A 17,292-nucleotide genomic window follows, 5' to 3' on the forward strand; every position below is an offset into this window, starting at 1 on the left:
GTCCCATCCCCTTTATCATTTTCATTGCCCTTCTCTGCACCTTTTCTAATTCCACTATATCTTTTTTGAGATACGGCGACCAGAATTGAACACAATATTCGAGATGCGGTCGCACCATGGAGCGATACAAAGGCATTATAACATCCTCATTTTTGTTTTCCATTCCTTTCCTAATAATACCTAACATTCTATTTGCTTTCTTAGCCGCAGCAGCACACTGAGCAGAAGGTTTCAACATATCATCAACGACAACACTAGATCCCTTTCTTGGTCAGTGACTCCTAACGTGGAACCTTGCATGATATAGCTATAATTTCCCACATGCATCACTTTGCACTTGCTCACATTAAATGTCATCTGCCATTTAGACGCCCAGTCTCCCAGGGTCGTAAGGTCCTCTTGTAATTTTTCACAATCCTCCCACGATTTAATGACTTTGAATAACTTTGTGTCATCAGCAAATTTAATTACCTCACTAGTTACTCCCAACTGTAGGTCATTTATAAATGTGTTAAAAAGCAGCGGTCCCAGCACAGACCCCTGGGGAAACCCCACTAACTACCCTTCTCCATTGAGAATACTGACCATTTAACCCTACTCTCTGTTTTCTATCTTTTAACCAGTTTTTAATCCACAATAGAACACTACCTCCTATCCCATGACTCTCCAATTTCCTCTGGAGTCTTTCATGAGGTACTTTGTCAAACGCCTTCTGAAAATCCAGATACACAATATCAACCGGCTCCCCTTCATCCACATATTTGTTCACCCCTTCAAAGAAATGTAGTAGATTAGTGAGGCAAGATTTCTCTTCACTAAATCCATATTGACTTTGTCTCATTAATCCATTCTTTTGAATATGCTCTGTAATTTTGTTCTTAATAATAGTCTCTACCATTTTGCCCGGCACCGACGTCAGACTCATGATCTATAATTTCCCGGAACTCCTCTGGAATCTTTTTAAAAAATCGGCGTTACATTGGCCACCCTCCAGTCTTCCGGTACCACACTCTGCAAGCTCATTTTTCAGTTCTATCAGTACTCTGTGATGAATACCATCCGGTCCAGGAGGTTTGCTAGTCTTCAGTTTGTAGAACTGCCCCATTACATCCTCCAGGTTTACAGAGAATTCATTAAGTTTCTCTGACTCGTCAGCTTCGAATACCATTTCTTGCACCGGTATCATTCCCAAATCTTCCTTGGTGAAGACCGAAGCAAAGAATTCATGTAATCTCTCTGCTATGGCTTTGTCTTCTCTGATTGCCCCTAGTTGCAGAATCTGTTCGGGGTTTAGAATCCAACTCCACCCCCCTAGACCCAGTTTTATTCTGTTCCAGGCTGCACTCTGTTAGTTGTTTATGGTTTCAGGCTTATCTATGTTATGTCGTCGCTGTTGCGAGGCCCAATTGACCCATGTTCATTGTTTTGGGTGAGCCTGGTTGCTAGGGATACCCCACATGTGAGAACAAGCAGCCTGCTTGTCCTCAGAGAAAGCGAAGATACTTACCTGTAGCAGGTATTCTCCAAGGACAGCAGGCTGATTGTTCTCACAAACCCGCCCACCTCCCCTTTGGAGTTATTACTTTGTTCTGTGCTTTTTGATTAAACTAAAGGGGCACGAGGTGGGAAGTTGTCCACGCATGCGCGGTACGCGCACCAGAAGACTGGCAAAACTTTTATATATTTTTTGCTTGAAAAAATTGCCGTTTCCTGGGCCGATGCAGACGTCGACCCACATGTGAGAACAATCAGCCTGCTGTCCTCGGAGAATACCTGCTACAGGTAAGTGTTACGTCCGTGCTCTCCTCGCCCTCTGGTGGCCAGAACCAGTGGCTGCTATGAACTGCAATAGATTGTCTTGCTGTTCCTGCCCGTTCCAGACTTTGGCCCAGTCCAGTCCTGATCTTCCAGGCTGCCAGACTTGTCTGTTTTGTTTGACCCTGCAGTGCATCCGTAGCTGCCTGATGATTGCTGTAGCTGAAGCTCAGCTGCTGCTGGGCTTATTAGCCATTTGGAACCTTTCTGCCTTTGCCTTTGCATTGCGTCTAAGGCCCTGGTATGTTGGTGCTTTGGCCTTCAGCCTGAGTTTGTTTTCTTGCTCTAGTTCTTGCCTGAAGTCTTGCCTGTTCTAGTTAGTCTGTGTTTAGTTTAGGGTATTGCTTGTTTACTGTATTGCTTGTTTCCCAGTCGTGTGTCTTGTTTGTATGTCTTTGTCTAGTTCTGGGTTTATCTGTGTTTGTTCCCTGCTTCAGTGACTGCTTGCAGCTTTCAGTTCAGTCTCCTGTCTAGCTGTGTTTGTTCCCTGTTTCAGTGGCTGCTCGCAGCTTTCAGTCCTGCCCTTTAGCTATCCTTTCCCTGCCTTGCTCTCCCTGTGCTGCCTAGCTGTTATCCAGTCCTGCCCTGTCCAGTAAGTCCTGCCGGCCACCTGAAGCCTGGAGCTCACTCTTGGTGAAAAGTGGCCAGGTGCAGGTGAAGCCTAACTGTTTGTCAGAGATCTGCCCTGTCTCTAGCGTGGGGTGGTTTTGCCTGCCACTGCCGCTCGGCAGTGGCCCAAGGGCTCACAAACCCAGTTTCCAGCTTTGTAAAAGTGACAGTAAGTATCTTCACTATCTGCGCCCTCAGTTGCGTAGTCTGTGCTCTTCTTGGAGTTTGGGCTTGGTTCTTTGAGCCACTTCAGCGGGCATCGGAGAAAGAGCTCACTCTCAAGGCTGTCTTTTTAGTGGCCATGGCTTCGGTGCGTAGGATGTCTGAGATTCAAGCGCTTTCCTCTCACGATCCTTTTCTGCAATTTTCAGAGTCCAGGATTATAATCAGGATAGTGCCTTCTTTCCTGCCTAAGGTCATTTTGGCTTTTCATCTGAATCTGCCTCTTTTCCTACCTTTTTTTTTTTTTTTGTTACATTTGTACCCCGCGCTTTCCCACTCATGGCAGGCTCAATGCGGCAGGCAATGGAGGGTTAAGTGACTTGCCCAGAGTCACAAGGAGCTGCCTGTGCCGGGAATCGAACTCAGTTCCCCAGGACCAAAGTCCACCACCCTAACCACTAGGCCACTCCTCCACTCACCTTCATTTCGGAAGGAAGACTTTCCGGATTCCTTTCCTCATCTGCTCCTGTTGTATGTCCGTAGGGTTCTTCTATGGTATTTGCAGATGTCAAACGAGTTCCGGTGCACCAATCACCTCTTCATTCTGTTGTCGGGACCTTGATGGGGTTATCCAGCGTCTAAAGCCACAATAGCTTGCTGGCTTAAGGAGTTGATTATTTCTGCTTACATTGTTAAAGGTAGGTCTCCACCGGAGGCATTGAAGGCACATTCCATGCGAGCGCAGGCGTCATTGTCAGCAGAGACAAGCATCTTTTCTATTCAGAAAATATATTGGGCTGCTACTTGGCGTCCCATCTCTAGTTTGTACGGAATTATAGAATTGATGTAGCAGTGCAAGACGACACGTAGTTTGGAGCTACAGTCCTCTCTCTTGAGGAGCAACAGCTTCCCACCCAGTTTAGGGAGTGTTTGGGTACATCCTACCAGTTCCTGGATTCATCTGCTGCTGAGGCTAAGGAAGGAAAAATTAGGACTTAACTGATAATTTTCTTTCCTTTTTAGTTGCAGCAAATTAATCCAGGATCCCTCCCTGTCCTTGTCTGTTGTGCTTTTTTCAGATCTGGGTTTATTAAAAAAAAAAAATGGGATCTTCCCTCCTTTGATTGTTATGATTGCTCCAGTTGGATGGGCAAGTATTAGCTTTCAGGAAGGTTTTGTGTTAGCGTTTCTTCTTCTTCTCTCTGCTTTGGGATACAACATGCACTGAAGGGTGAATGAGCTGGATGTCCAGGGTCACTGCTTTCTATCAGTGCTTTCTATCTCCTGGTTCATCTGCTGTGACTAAAGGAAAGAAAATTGTCAGGTAAGTTCTAATTTTTCCTTCTTTATTCACCACAACTCTATCTGAATTATTATCCCAGTGTGTTCCCATCACAGTAATGTTATACTATTTCCTTATCATGGTAGACTAGTCCAAGTGAGTGAATTATGCTCCCCAATCAACAGATGGAGGCAGAGGACAATGGTATTTCAATGATGTCATCATCAGTTTAAGAAGCAGTGCAGTCATGGTACTTGCCAGTATTTCTCTGCTTGCAGCAGATGGTGCAGATAGACTCGTGCAGCAGATATTATCTTTGTTGGGTCTGATTCCCTAAGGTGCAGGCTGTGGCTGTAGCCTTGTAGTTTAGTTCTTGACCATTGGAAGCTTTCAAGAATCAGCATATAGAACTTTGACTGAACATGAAGGGATTCCCCCCCCCCCCCCCCCCCACACACAGATTCATTTATTATATTGTTTTTTTGTGGCTTCTCTGGCTGAGGCTTTATGGGGGCCTCTATCAGTGAGGGAGTGAGAGGAATTCCTTCTCCCTCCTCTAGACCTCAGCCGGGCTTTAACTTGTGGGCCTGGTCTTTGAGGTAGGTGTTGTCTAAGCAAAGGCAGTACTAAAGCACCAGGCCAAAGGGGGGAGGTGCATTTGGGCCTTGGGGGTCAGCTGTTTGCTGCCTCCTTCTCCCTTTCCTTATCTTCATTGTTCAACTCTGTCCCCCCACCTCTATTCTCTTACCCTTTCTGAGAGAAGAGGACATTTCTCCGGGTAAGTGACATTATTTTACTCTGCTTGGTAACTTAAAGATTGGGTTTAAAAAGAGGAATTATAGGTTATTGATAAATACAGAATTTAAAAAAAAGAGAGAAGCAAACTTTATTAACTAGTCTCCATAACCTTTCCCCCCATAGTTTAAAAATTTGAATTTTCTGCAACAGCATTAACAGACTGTAGAAGGCACATCAGGGCCATTCTTCATTCCCTCCATAGCTCCCACCCACCCCTAGCTCAACTCTTCATTAATATTCATATTCAATTCTAATTATGACAGCAAGAGGAGAGTTTTCATTAGGGTTTTAATTACATTTAATTAGTTTCTGAGAAACAAACAATAAATTACACATTATAACGTATCAGCTTAAGGCTCTTTATATTCATCTGATATCCCTAGTACCTGAAAAAGTTTAATTAAACAACTCAGTAATACTAAGATGCAGATAGCAGTCCAACAGCAAGAGGGATGCTATCCAGTCTTTTGTATTGAGTGTCACATGTATGATTATCTCCTAGTTGGTGAGAGGTTATGTGTGTGTGCTCGATGCAAAGAGGCTAGAGTAGCAGACTTGGAGGAGCTGAGGGAGACAGAGAGGTACATAGAGGAGGCCTACAGGGACATGGTAGAGAAGTCCCACGTCCAGTCTGGCAGCCCCTATACTGCCTTGGAGGAGGGAGGTCTCCTAAAAGGAGAGCATCACCCTGGTAAAACTGGAAGTAATCCTTTAGCCAGGATCAGCCCACCGGGGGGATTCAATATCCTCTCGTACCGAGAATGTGTCTCCAGGAGCTTCTGCCCAGGAGGGAAGAATTAGGACGGCTGTTATTTTTGGTGATTCGATTATTAGACATGTAGATAGCTGGGAGGCTGGTGGATGTGAGGATCATCTGATCACTTGCCTGTCTGGTGCAAAGGAGGTAATTAAATTTGTTGATGACACAAAGTTGTTCAAAGTAGTTAAATCACAAGAGGATTGTGAAAAATTGCAAGAGGACCTTATGAGACTGGGCATCCAAATGGTAGATGATGTTTAATGTGAGCAATGTTATGCATGTGGGAAAGAGGAACCCAAACCATAGTTTCATGATGCATGGTTCAAGAGACAAAGAGAGGGTTCAGAAGTACATCAACAAGCAGCAAAAGGAAAAAAGCACAGCTGAGCCTTCAGGACTGTGGCAAACTAGAGTCCTTTATTCTTAAGACCTGACACAGGCCTTGTTTCGGTATAACAATTCCTTCCTTTGTTGTCAGGCCGTTTTACTTTTTTCTAATCGTGTTGGTTTCATTCTCCGTTTTCTGCTTTAGTCTATCTTTTCTTATCTCTCATTCAAGGATGTTGTGTCCATTTTTTTATTTCCTGATTTCTTTACATGCTCTACTACATCCATCTCCAGTGTTGATTGTCTCCTTTCAACCTTTTTCCATTTACTTTGCTCCCTCTTTTCATTCATTCATACTACACAGTCATCAGTTCTGAATTTTCCATCTTTTCCCTTACCCCAGCCCTCCTATTCCCTTCCTCTTTTTTCCCAGCCTTTCACTAACTGTATCCTCTCCACCTTCCATCCAGTTATCCTCTCTCCCATCTTTTTTTTTTTGTTACATTTGTACCCCGCGCTTTCCCACTCATGGCAGGCTCAATGCTGCTTACATGGGGCAATGGAGGGTTAAGTGACTTGCCCAGAGTCACATCCAACATGTCCCTTCTTTTTTTCTCCCCTCCATCCATCATATCGCTTCTCATTCTCTCCCTCCCATTCAACTTCTCCATTCTCTCCATCTTTCTATCCAGCTTCTCCCACTCCTTTCCATACATCTTCATCCATTGTCTCTGCCCTCTCTCCTCCTCCATCCAGCATGTCCCTTCACTCTGTCCACCCTCTTTTCCCCCTTTTCATCCACGATCTCTCCTCTCCCTTTTCATTGAGCATTTCCCCTCTTTCTTCCCTTCTATCCAATATCTTCCATTTCCCCACCTACCAATTTCCATCCATGTTCCCTCTTTTCCCCCCATTTCAATCAGTGTCTCTTGTCTCCCACTCCTCGGCAACTTCAGTTTCCCTCAGGACCAGCAATAGAAGTAAAGAGCCACTGAGCTGCACCCTATATATGAATACCTGTTGACTGTCGATCTCGCCCTCTTCACTCAGCCATTTCCTTTGAAAAAAAAAAACCTTTAACTGCTGCGGTAAAAGGGGTCCCTCCACTTTTAGAATTTATCCTGTCTTTTTCTCCACTAAATTTTTCTGGTTTTGACTCCCCCCTCCCCCCCATGAAAGCTTAATGGGACTGAGTCAGCATAGATTTAGCAAAAATAAGTCTTGCCTTATCTGTATTGACCTTATTTTTTCTAGCTCTTTTATCAAGTAAAATAACTTTTAGAAGTATAATTTTAACTCAATATAGTTCTTGCTGCTTTGTTTTTGTCTTTTGTTGGTGGGTTTTTGTTTTTTTTTGCTAAATATTGGAACAGATAAGATTTTTCAGTACTAATGTCTGTTTATATATTGTTTCATTAGTGGACATATGGTATATCCATATATAGCTTTTTTTTTTCATTAAAATACTATGTAAGAGTGAATCATTTTTGCCTCCTTTGTTTGATTCCTATGAAAGTTAGTAAGCAAGATGTATCCATGGTAACCCCATAGGTTGCATAGTTTCAATCTGTTTATAACCATCATGTACTAGAGACAATATTTTAATAGTGAGCTGCCATGTTTTTATAAATAGAGCTCTGATTTGTCTGGTTATAACTGACATTATCTTTTTTTTCCCTCTGAATGAAGACAGGGGCTAGTGACCGACAAGATTCCCTTGCATGTGCTTATAGAGCGCCATCTTCCTCTGGAATACCGCAAGTTGCTTATTCCTGTTGCTATGAGTGGAAATAAGGTCATTCAAAAGAAGTAGACCACATGTTTTGTGTTTGTGCTGTTAAAGCATTCAAATTCTCTAATAAAAAATAGACTTCTCTTAAAACTGTTTGACTTTATTTACTTCCACATCATATTCAGATGAAAGTTTTTGTACCACAGCTGTAACAGTTTTTTGTTGAAAAAACATTTTGTTTGTTAAATAATGGTGATACTTTGAGAAACTGTGATTTATATCCCACTATTTCATTGTATTTGAAAATAATATTGTACCCAACATGAATTCTGGAAATGGTAAGCAGCAACATTGTGATATCTAGCTAAGTTTGGTCTCTTGTTCAACTGCAATACATGTAATATATGATCCAAAAGTTCTGTAAGAATAGGGAAATTAATCGGAGGGCCCTGTTTACTAAGGTGCGCTAGCATTTTTTAGTGTGCTCGCTAAACACTAGAGACACCCATGTATTCCATGGGCATATATAGCGTTAGTGTGTGCTAAAAACGCTAGCGTGGCTTAGTAAACAGGGCCCTGTGTTGGTAATTTTAAAAAAATGTTAATTAATATTTTGCCTTTTTTCTGACTAGAGAGACTAGTCTCCCCTTAAAACTTGTTCAGCTGCATGGTTTCCTTGCTACAGCCAAATTATTTTAACTAGTCTTAAAAGCCTGTATGTGTGTAAGTATTTAAACTTAATCTTACTGCACTGGGATATGTAATAAATGAATAATATGAAATGTTTTATTCAATATGCTGTTTGTACTACATTTTTCTCACTCTGTATTTATATAGAGATATACCCATAGTATGGTCTTGTTCCAGCAAACAGACTGGTGTTTACACTTCAAGAGAAAAATAGTAAAATAAGTTAGAAAAACGTATAGCATGGCTCATTGACTTCTTGTCAACCCTTCTGCATGTGTATGTATCGGGGTTGGGAGTATGCATGTTTATGTGTGTCTGTGCATGTTTGTTAGTATGTGTGTGTGTGTGTTCTTTTCTGTGTGTATGGATCAAGTGATGAGGGGAAGGCAGTATGAAATGTGCAATTCCTTGATCACTATGTTAGAGTAAATAACTGTATGTATACTACAGCTGTTGGAACATATAAATCTTTTGTGGCATTTTTCTGGAGGGAGGTTCATTTATCATCTACCTCTCACCAGATGCAGCAACATTTTCAGATCACTATCTCTTTGTACTACTAGAGCTGCTTTCCAGGCTTTTGCACTCTCTTCCTATTATTAGAGCTGCTTTCCAGTCTTTTGCCATGGTTGCCTTCCCTTTGGATGGATCCTACTTAATCTTTGTAGCTAATTACAATGGAAGCAGGTAAAGTAGGCTCACTCAGATGGGGGGAGGGATAGTGGAACTAGAGAACTGCAGAAAAAAAGTTTTAAATTCAGAAAAATGTCCAGACATTACTTATTCTACCTCCTGGACATTAATGTGAAATTCTGCGGACTTCTGAAAAAAGCCAGACAGTTGGCAATCCTAACCTCCTGATGCTAAGCACATCTCATAGCGCCTCTGTAAATATTTGGCAGGAGAAAGGGGATGGGATTTCATTATTGCCTTTCTGTGGTACAGTCAAAGCAGTTTATATATATATATACTCTATATATATATATATATATATACTATATATATAATATATATATATATATTATCTATATATATATATATATATATATATATATATGTATGTACTTATTGTGTACCTGGGCCAATGATGATTAAGTGACTTGCCCAGAGTCACAAGGAGCTGCAGTGGAATGCGAACCTAGTTCCCCTGGTCTCAGGCTACTGCCACTAATCTTTAGGCTACTCCTCCACTCAAAGTAGGTTCAGAGTTTCCAATAGCTTAATCTGGCCTTGCCCATATCAACAGATTTTACTTGGCAAATTTATGTATATAACTACTTAAGAAAACTATATCATAAAGTAGTTCTCAGAGTAGAATTAGCAACCAGGAAAATGAACTAAGAGAGGTACATCTGGTGTGTGTGTGTATTTGAGAGAGAGAGAGTGAGTTACACAGCTTTTCATCAAACCTTATTGGCATATTTTTGACAGAATGGCTTTGCCCACTTCAGTCTTTTCATCCAATCAGTGGTGAGACCCCTGCCTCAGCCATGCCCCATCCTTTTTGTTATACTCCATATCAATAGTACCAATAATATTCATCAAAGGAGGAAGCAATATATATATGAACAAAACACCCAGCTCTCTAACCATCCTTCCTTCATTTACCAAAATAAAAATTTTTAGTAAGAAGTATTGGAAATATCAGATGCATATGACTCCACCACACTGGCTCAGTAAACTTAAGCCAAATACAATTTAGGGTGGGCATATATTCGCCATTAATCCAATATCGTTTTACTATATAATTTTTTAGTGCCTTTTATCCAAAGTTTTTCTATATTTCAAAACATAATACTTAGCTTAAAAAAAGCTGCTTCTTTTTAGTTGAAATCATTAAGTATTCCATAAGACATTGCACACTATAGTAAAGGAGACCTCTATGCCGACATGAATCAATGTTTTGCTATGGGCTGTGTCAAGGTTCCGTCTCCAATCAAAGCCCCGAGATGGCTTTGATTAGAGACTGACCTTGACACAGCCCGTGGCGACACATAGATTCATGTGGTGTGAGAGGTCTCCTTTACTATAGTATGCAATGTCTTATGGAAGACTTAATGATGTCAACTAAAAAGAAGAAGCTTTTTTAAGCTAAGTATTACGTTTTGAAATATATAAAAACTTTGGAAAAAATGCACTAAATTATATAGTAAAAGATATGGATAATGACGAATATATTTATTTATTTGTTGCATTTGTATCCCACCTCTTTGCAGGCTCAAAGTGGCTTACAATACATCATGAGTAGTGGAAAAGTGTTAGTATCATAAACATTTGTATTGCATGATAATGGTTAGTATTGTGATAAAAACAAAGTAGTAGTGTACAGGCAGATTTTAAGAAACAGTTACTAAGATTAAGTAGGCGAGTTGTGTAGTGTATGTTCACTTGGGTTGGTCTTTTTGGTATGCTTTTCAAAGAGATGGGTCTTCAGTAATATGCGGAAGTTCGTTCTTTCGTAGGTCGATTCAAGTTGCGCGGCAGTGCGTTCCATAACTGTGCGCTCAAGTAGGTGAAGTTTGACGCGTGCAATAGTTTGTATTTCAGTCCTTTATCAAACTGGGGAAGTGCAGATCAAGGAATGTGCGGGATGATCTTCTGGCGTTCCTAGGTGGTAAGTCTATTAGGTCAGACATGTAAGCTGGTGCGTCTCCATGGATAATTTTGTGAACTAGTGAACATATTTTGAACGAGATGCGTTCCTTAAGTGGAAGCCAGTGTAATTTTTCTCGTAGGGGCTTGGCGCTTTCAAATTTAGGTTTGCCAAATATGAGTCTAGCTGCAGTGTTCTGGGCTGTCTGAAGTTTCTTGATTATTTGTTCTTTGCAGCCGGCATATAGTGCGTTGCAATAGTCAAGATGACTAAGCACCAATGATTGTACCAAGTTACGGAAAACACTCCTTGGGAAGAAAGGTCTTATTCTTTTTAGTTTCCACATTGAGTGGAACATCTTCTTGATTGTGTTTCTCGCGTGGTTCTCTAGTGTTAGGTGTCGATCAATGGTGACTCCGAGAATTTTTAGGGTTTCTGAGATAGGAAGGTTTAGAGTTGGTGTATTGATGGCGGTGTATTCTTTTTTGTTGTGTTGGGAGGTTAGTATTAGGCATTGGGTCTTTTCTGCGTTGTTTCAACCGAAATGCGTCCGCCCATGAATGCATGATTTTAAGGCTTTGGTTGATGTCATTAGAAATTTCTTTTAGGTCTTGTTTGAATGGGATGTAGATCGTTAGCCATCTGCATAAATGTATGGATTTAGGTTTTGATTTGATAGTAATTTTGCCATGGGTATCATCATTAAGTTGAATAGAGTCAGTGAGAGGGGGGGATCCTTGTGGTACTCCACATTCAGGTACCCATGCGGCTGAAGTGGTCGAGTTAGATGTTACTTGGTATGACCTTGCGGTTAGGAATCCCTTGAACCACTGGAAGACGTTACCTCCGATTCCAAAGTAATCAAGGATGTGTAGTAAGATTCCATGGTCTACCATGTCGAAAGCACTTGACATGTCAAATTGTAGTATGTTCTTACCAGATGTAATCGTTTGTTTGAATTTAGACATGAGGGTTACTAATACTGTTTTGGTACTGTGGTTAGACCTAAACCCTGATTGGGAATCGTGGAGTATAGAAAAGTTATCTAGATAATTTGTAAGTTGCGTAGTCACCAACCCTTCGGTTAATTTACTTATTAAGGGAATAGATGCTACCGGTCTATAGTTAGTTAGGTCACTAGCGCTCTTTGGGTATGGGGGTGAGTAAGAGGTTTCCTTTTTCTTTCGGGAAGAATCCATTTTGTAGCATGTAGTTCAGGTGTTTCGTTATGTCGTTTATGAATTGTTGAGGGGCAGATGTCATCAGGTTGTTTGGGCATAGGTCTAGTTTGCAATGGGATTTGGCAAATCTTTTGAGCGTTTGGGAGATGATGTTCTCCAATAGTATCTCGAAGTTAGTCCATGTCCTGTCTGTTGGATGAATGCCAGGAGCTGGGTCTAGGCAATTAAGGAGTTCAGTATAGTCGATGGTGCTGACAGGTACTTTAAGTCGTAGTTGTACTATTTTTTCGTTAAAGTATTTCGCAAGATTTTCTGCTCCAGGAGTGTCTTTGCTGTTGGTTGTGACTGGTGTGGTGTCTATTAGTTTGCTCACGATTTGGAAAAGTTTGTGTGTGTCCTTGTAGTTTGGTCCGATTAAGGTTTTATAGTGTAGTCTTTTGGTTTGTCTTATAGTGTATTTGTATTTTCTTTGGAGTTGTTTCCAGGCGTTTAGTGTAGTGTCGTCTTTCTTTTTAGTCCAAGCTTGTTCTAACCTTCTGACTTGTGTTTTAAGTTTTTTCAGCTCATCGTTGAACCATGGTGTTGAATTCTTTCTGTGTGAGGATCTCGTTTGGGTTGGAGCAATGTTGTCTAATATAGATATACATCTATTGTCCCATTCTGAGAGGAATTGGATTGAGTCTGTTTTTGTTGTCCATTCATTGTGGTAAATCTGTTGCCAAAATTCTGTCGGGTCAGTTTTCCCTCTAGTGGAGTACGTTTTTTCGTTCTTGTTTAATCGGTGGTCCTTTTGTTCTCCATTGGAGGAAGATGTTTGCTTTGTAGTGGTCTGACCATGGTGCGGGTGACCACTTTGTGTCTGTTAACGTAATGTTTGCATCGTGGTCAAAGTTGTGTGTGATGATGTCTAGAGTGTGGGTAGGTTGTGTGTGTGTCCTGTGAAGGTCCCATAATTGTAGGAAGTCTACGCATTCTTGTGTGCTGGTTGAGTTGAGATCTTCAAGATGTAGGTTGATATCTCCTATTAAGATAAGATTTGTGTTGGAGACACAAGTATTTGAGATAAAGTCCATGAGGTATGTTTGGGATTCATGCCAATTGCCTGGTGGTCTGTAGAGCAAGATTGCGGTAAGGTGTTCTTGCAGGTTTGCGTGGCGTATTCTTACCGAAGCGATTTCAAGTTGTGGTAGGATTGATTCAGTTATTGTTGTGATGATAAACTCTGATTTGTATATAATTGCTATTCCTCCTCCTCTTTTTCCATTTCTTGTCCAGTGGGTGATTTTGTATCCCGGTGGACATGGTTCTAAAATTATAGGGTCTTTAAGGTCATGAATCCAAGTTTCAGTAATGAATAGGATGTCTAGATTGTCTATGGTGATCCAATCTGTTATGTTCACTGTTTTATTTACCACTGATCTGGCGTTTGTGTATCCCATCTGTATTTGTCTGTATGGTTCCGTTGGGATTTGGTTGTGTTGATTCTTATTAGTTGTCTGGTGTCTTTGTGTTTGATTTTGTTGTGTCCTTTCTTCTCTTTTTGTTGGCTGTTTTCATATGCATTTGTTTGTAATTTTAATTGGTTGTTATTCTTTTGGTTTGTTGTGCTGTGATTGGGTTGTCTGTGGTTTTTGTAAGCTGTGGAAAGGTTGTTGTTTATGTTGGGAGTGGTCCATATGTGGTGAATTAAGGGGAGGAAGTAAATTAGCATGAGTAGTTTGTTGGTGTTCATGTTGGTTATATTTAGTGATAGTTGATATGGCTGGTAAATATTATTTGGTGTGGTTTTGTTTGAGCGTCAATCAGTGTTTGTCATATGTGAACATGTGTGAGTAATTCTTGAACCTTTGATATAGCGTCAGCAGTTTCAGCATTAAACATAGTTAAGCACAAGCATAGTATGCATTAACGTATATGAACATTGAGCATGCTAAGCATTAAACATGATAAGCATTAGCCATGATGCTTTATATATATAAATGTTAGCATTTAAACATTTATACTTAGCAAATCATTTATAAGGCAAGGCATTTAAGAGCATTTAGAAGCAAAACATTTAAAAGGCCATTAATGTGTGTTTAAGACATCTATGTTTAGCAATCATTTATAAGGCAAGGCACTGGAAAGCATTTAGAAGCAAAGCATTTTAAAAGGCATTAAACTGTGTTTAAAAGTAGCATTGCATTTAAAACATTTATGCTACCAAGTTATCTTACGAGTTCATTGCTACAGCGTTTCAGCCCTCCACAGATCGCCCCAAGCACCAACCTAGAAAGCCTCCTAGGAGGCCAGTCTGCGTGCAGCAAACAGAGTCAACCTGTGTACTTCTCTCTACACATATGAGCAATGTCTTTCGGACTACAGCTCACCAGCATCGTCAGCACATCGGCGCTGAAATCCGACAGCTACTCCCAGGTTGTTGCAAGGAAGTGGCTCTCCACTCTAGTCTTTCATGCGACCGTCTCGTTCCGCGTGGTGTCGTGGCAGCTGGTCACGAGCCGGATTGGTCCAAAATGGTACGATGTAGTCGATTTCAGTTTGGTTCAGACGGCCAAGCAGTGACCAGGCTCCAAATCAAGCCCCTTGGTTCTCTCAGTGAGCAGTCCGCCATCCCTCGTCTCTCGAATGGGAGGCGTGCTCACCGCTTCGCATTCCAATGGGCCTCCTGTCCCCAGCACCGCGTTAATTCCCTCCCAGTAACGGATACGGCGACCCGTTTAGTTTCGGCGAAGGTAGCGCTCACTTGGTCTTGATCTCATGGTGACCCGCGCTGATATTACCATCTGGCTTGGTCTCCAGACACACAGCACGGCGCCTCTTGAGTCAGCTCGCCTTGGCTCGCCTTAGTGTCTCACAGGTGTAGGCCACGGCAGTGGAGCTCGGTCCTCATGCGGCCTCCCGTTTCCCAGAGTTCCAGTGAGTTCCGATCTACGTTCTCCGGTGATCTCACTCCTACCCGGAGGAGGTATTCCGCCTCTCCAACGGCTGCGGGGGATTTGGATCGCGGTCTTGACATAGCCTTTTCGCGAGTAACTCCACGTGATCCTCCAATCTCCCGGGCTCCGTCAGCTGACTCCGATCACCGTTTCTCCGGGACACTGATCTCCCTGGAGGGAGTATCTCCGTTCTCCAATGGCATTGGCGGACCCGGATTGCGATTTTGACGGGGCGATTTCGCCCAGAACTCGCTTAGAACTCGGTCCTCCTGCGGAGCTCCCGTCTCAGCATCCGTTCAGGTCGTTTATTGTTTACATAAGCACAGAGTTTATCGATTTTAAGTTACTACCTCTTTCAAAGCACAAATTGAGATGGTTTTAAATATAACTCTTCAGGTACTTGCACTGACCCTGATGGGCTCAGATTCTAAATATATTGTACCTGGGCCAATGGAGGACTAAGTGACTTGCCCAGGGTCACATGGAGCTGCAGCAGGAATCCAACTCAATGCCCACCCTAAATTGTATTTGGCTTAAGTTACTGAGCCAGTGTGGTGGAGTCATATGCATCTGATAGATCCAGTACTTTACTAAAAAATTGTATTTTTGGTAAATGAATGAAGGATTGTCATAGGAGCTGTGTGTTTTGTTCATATATATATATTGCTTTCTCCTCTGATGAATTATTATTATTATTTGTTGCATTTGTATCCCACATTATCCAACCTCTTTGCAGGCTCAATGTGGCTTACTATACATCATGAATAGTAGAGATACATGAGAAATAAACATTTAGTATTACAGAAGGCTCTTGGGTAACATGATAGTGAAAAGCATGATATTAATATAACAAACAAATAGTAGAGAGAGTTCTGGGTATATGTGAAGGAATTCATATTCATTGGTCTTTGTGGTATGCCTTGTTAAAGAGATGGGTCTTCAATAGTGTGCTGTAGTTAGTTCATAGATAGATTTTAGGTTGCGTGGCAGCGCATTCCAGAATTGTGTGCTCAAGTAGGAAAAGGTTGACGCGTGCATTAGTTTGTATTTTAGTCCTTTGCAGTTGGGGAAATGAAGGTTGAGGAATGTGCGGGATGATTTCTTAGCATTCCTGGGTGGTAAGTCTATCAGGTCTGACATGTAGGTTGGAGCATTTGCATGAATGATTTTGTGAACCAGGGTACATATTTTGAACGTGATGCGTTCCTTAAGAGGGAGCCAATGCAGTTTTTCTCGTAAGGGTTTAGCATTTTTATATTTAGTTTTACCGAATATGAGTCTAGCTGCCGTGTTCTGGGCTGTCTGAAGTTTCTTGATTATTTGTTCTTTGCAGCCAGCACACAGAGTGCGTTGCAGTAGTCTAAATGACTAAGTACCATTGATTGTACCAGGCCTCGGAAGACAGTCCTTGGGAAGAAAGGTCTAACTCTTTTTAGTTTCCACATTGAGCGGAACATCTTCTTTGTTGTGTTTTTTGCGTGATTCTCAAGTGTTAGATGTCGATCAATATTATTGGTACTATTGATATTGTGTATAACAAAGCTCTTCCTAATATATATGCTTATCATAAGTAAGGTTATCCTACTTTGCAAAAACCATCTTCCCAGCAACCAAAGTGTCTCTGCTTTCTTGGTCAGCAGCAAATTTCCCCTTACATTACTATATTCATGCACATAACATAGAGGGGCATAATCAAACGTCACCGGCGATCTATGTTGGCGACGGCGCTACAGCTGGCCGGAACCGTATTATCGAAAAAGATGGCCGGCCATCTTTTTTTTCGATAATACGGTTTAGCCCGGCCAAATGCCTTGGAGTTCTCCGAGTTTGAGATGGCCGGGTTTGTTTTTCAGCGATAATGGAAAAAAATGCCGGCCATCTCCAACCCGGCAAAATCCAAGGCATTTGGTCGTGGGAGGAGCCAGCATTTGTAGCGCAATGGTCCCCCTGACATGCCAGGACACCAGCTGGGCACCCTAGGGGTCAGTGCGGTGGACTTCAGAAAAAGCTCCCACATGCTTAGCTCTCTTACTTTGGGTGCTGAGCCCCCCAACCCCCCCCAAAACCCACTACCCACAAATGTACAACACTACCAAAGCTCTTAGGGGTGAAGGGGGCAACTACATGTGGGTACAGTGGGTTGTGGAGGGCTTCCATTACCAGCACAGGTATGGGGGGATGGGCCTGGGTCCACCTGCCTTGTGCACTGCGGTACCCACTAAAAGTGCTCCAGGGACCTGCATACACGCAGGCCTCTAGGACTTGTTGCTGCTGTAGAACCTTGGCACACCAGTTGACACCTGAAGACTAATCTCTTTGAAAAAGTCCTTTATTTGAATAAGCACGTTTACTCACAGTTAACTGCAGATCAGAGGTTGTGCCCCACTGGCAAAGGGTCTCCCTGGTA

At 42.0% G+C, this 17,292-nt stretch overlaps 1 protein-coding gene across 1 annotated transcript in view; it reads left to right on the forward strand.

Annotated features, from left to right (window-relative positions):
* The window catches only part of CENPT (centromere protein T), a 568,880-nt gene extending 560,883 nt beyond the window's left edge, over positions 1–7,997 (forward strand). Inside the window, 1 exon segment of the mRNA XM_030203664.1 lies at positions 7,443–7,997. Coding sequence (XP_030059524.1) covers positions 7,443–7,566 — 124 coding nt within the window. The 3' untranslated portion in view covers positions 7,567–7,997.
* The last annotated feature ends 9,295 nt before the right edge of the window (positions 7,998–17,292 follow it).

Source organism: Microcaecilia unicolor, chromosome 5 (genome assembly GCF_901765095.1).
Source record: "Microcaecilia unicolor chromosome 5, aMicUni1.1, whole genome shotgun sequence".
NCBI lineage: Eukaryota > Metazoa > Chordata > Amphibia > Gymnophiona > Siphonopidae > Microcaecilia > Microcaecilia unicolor.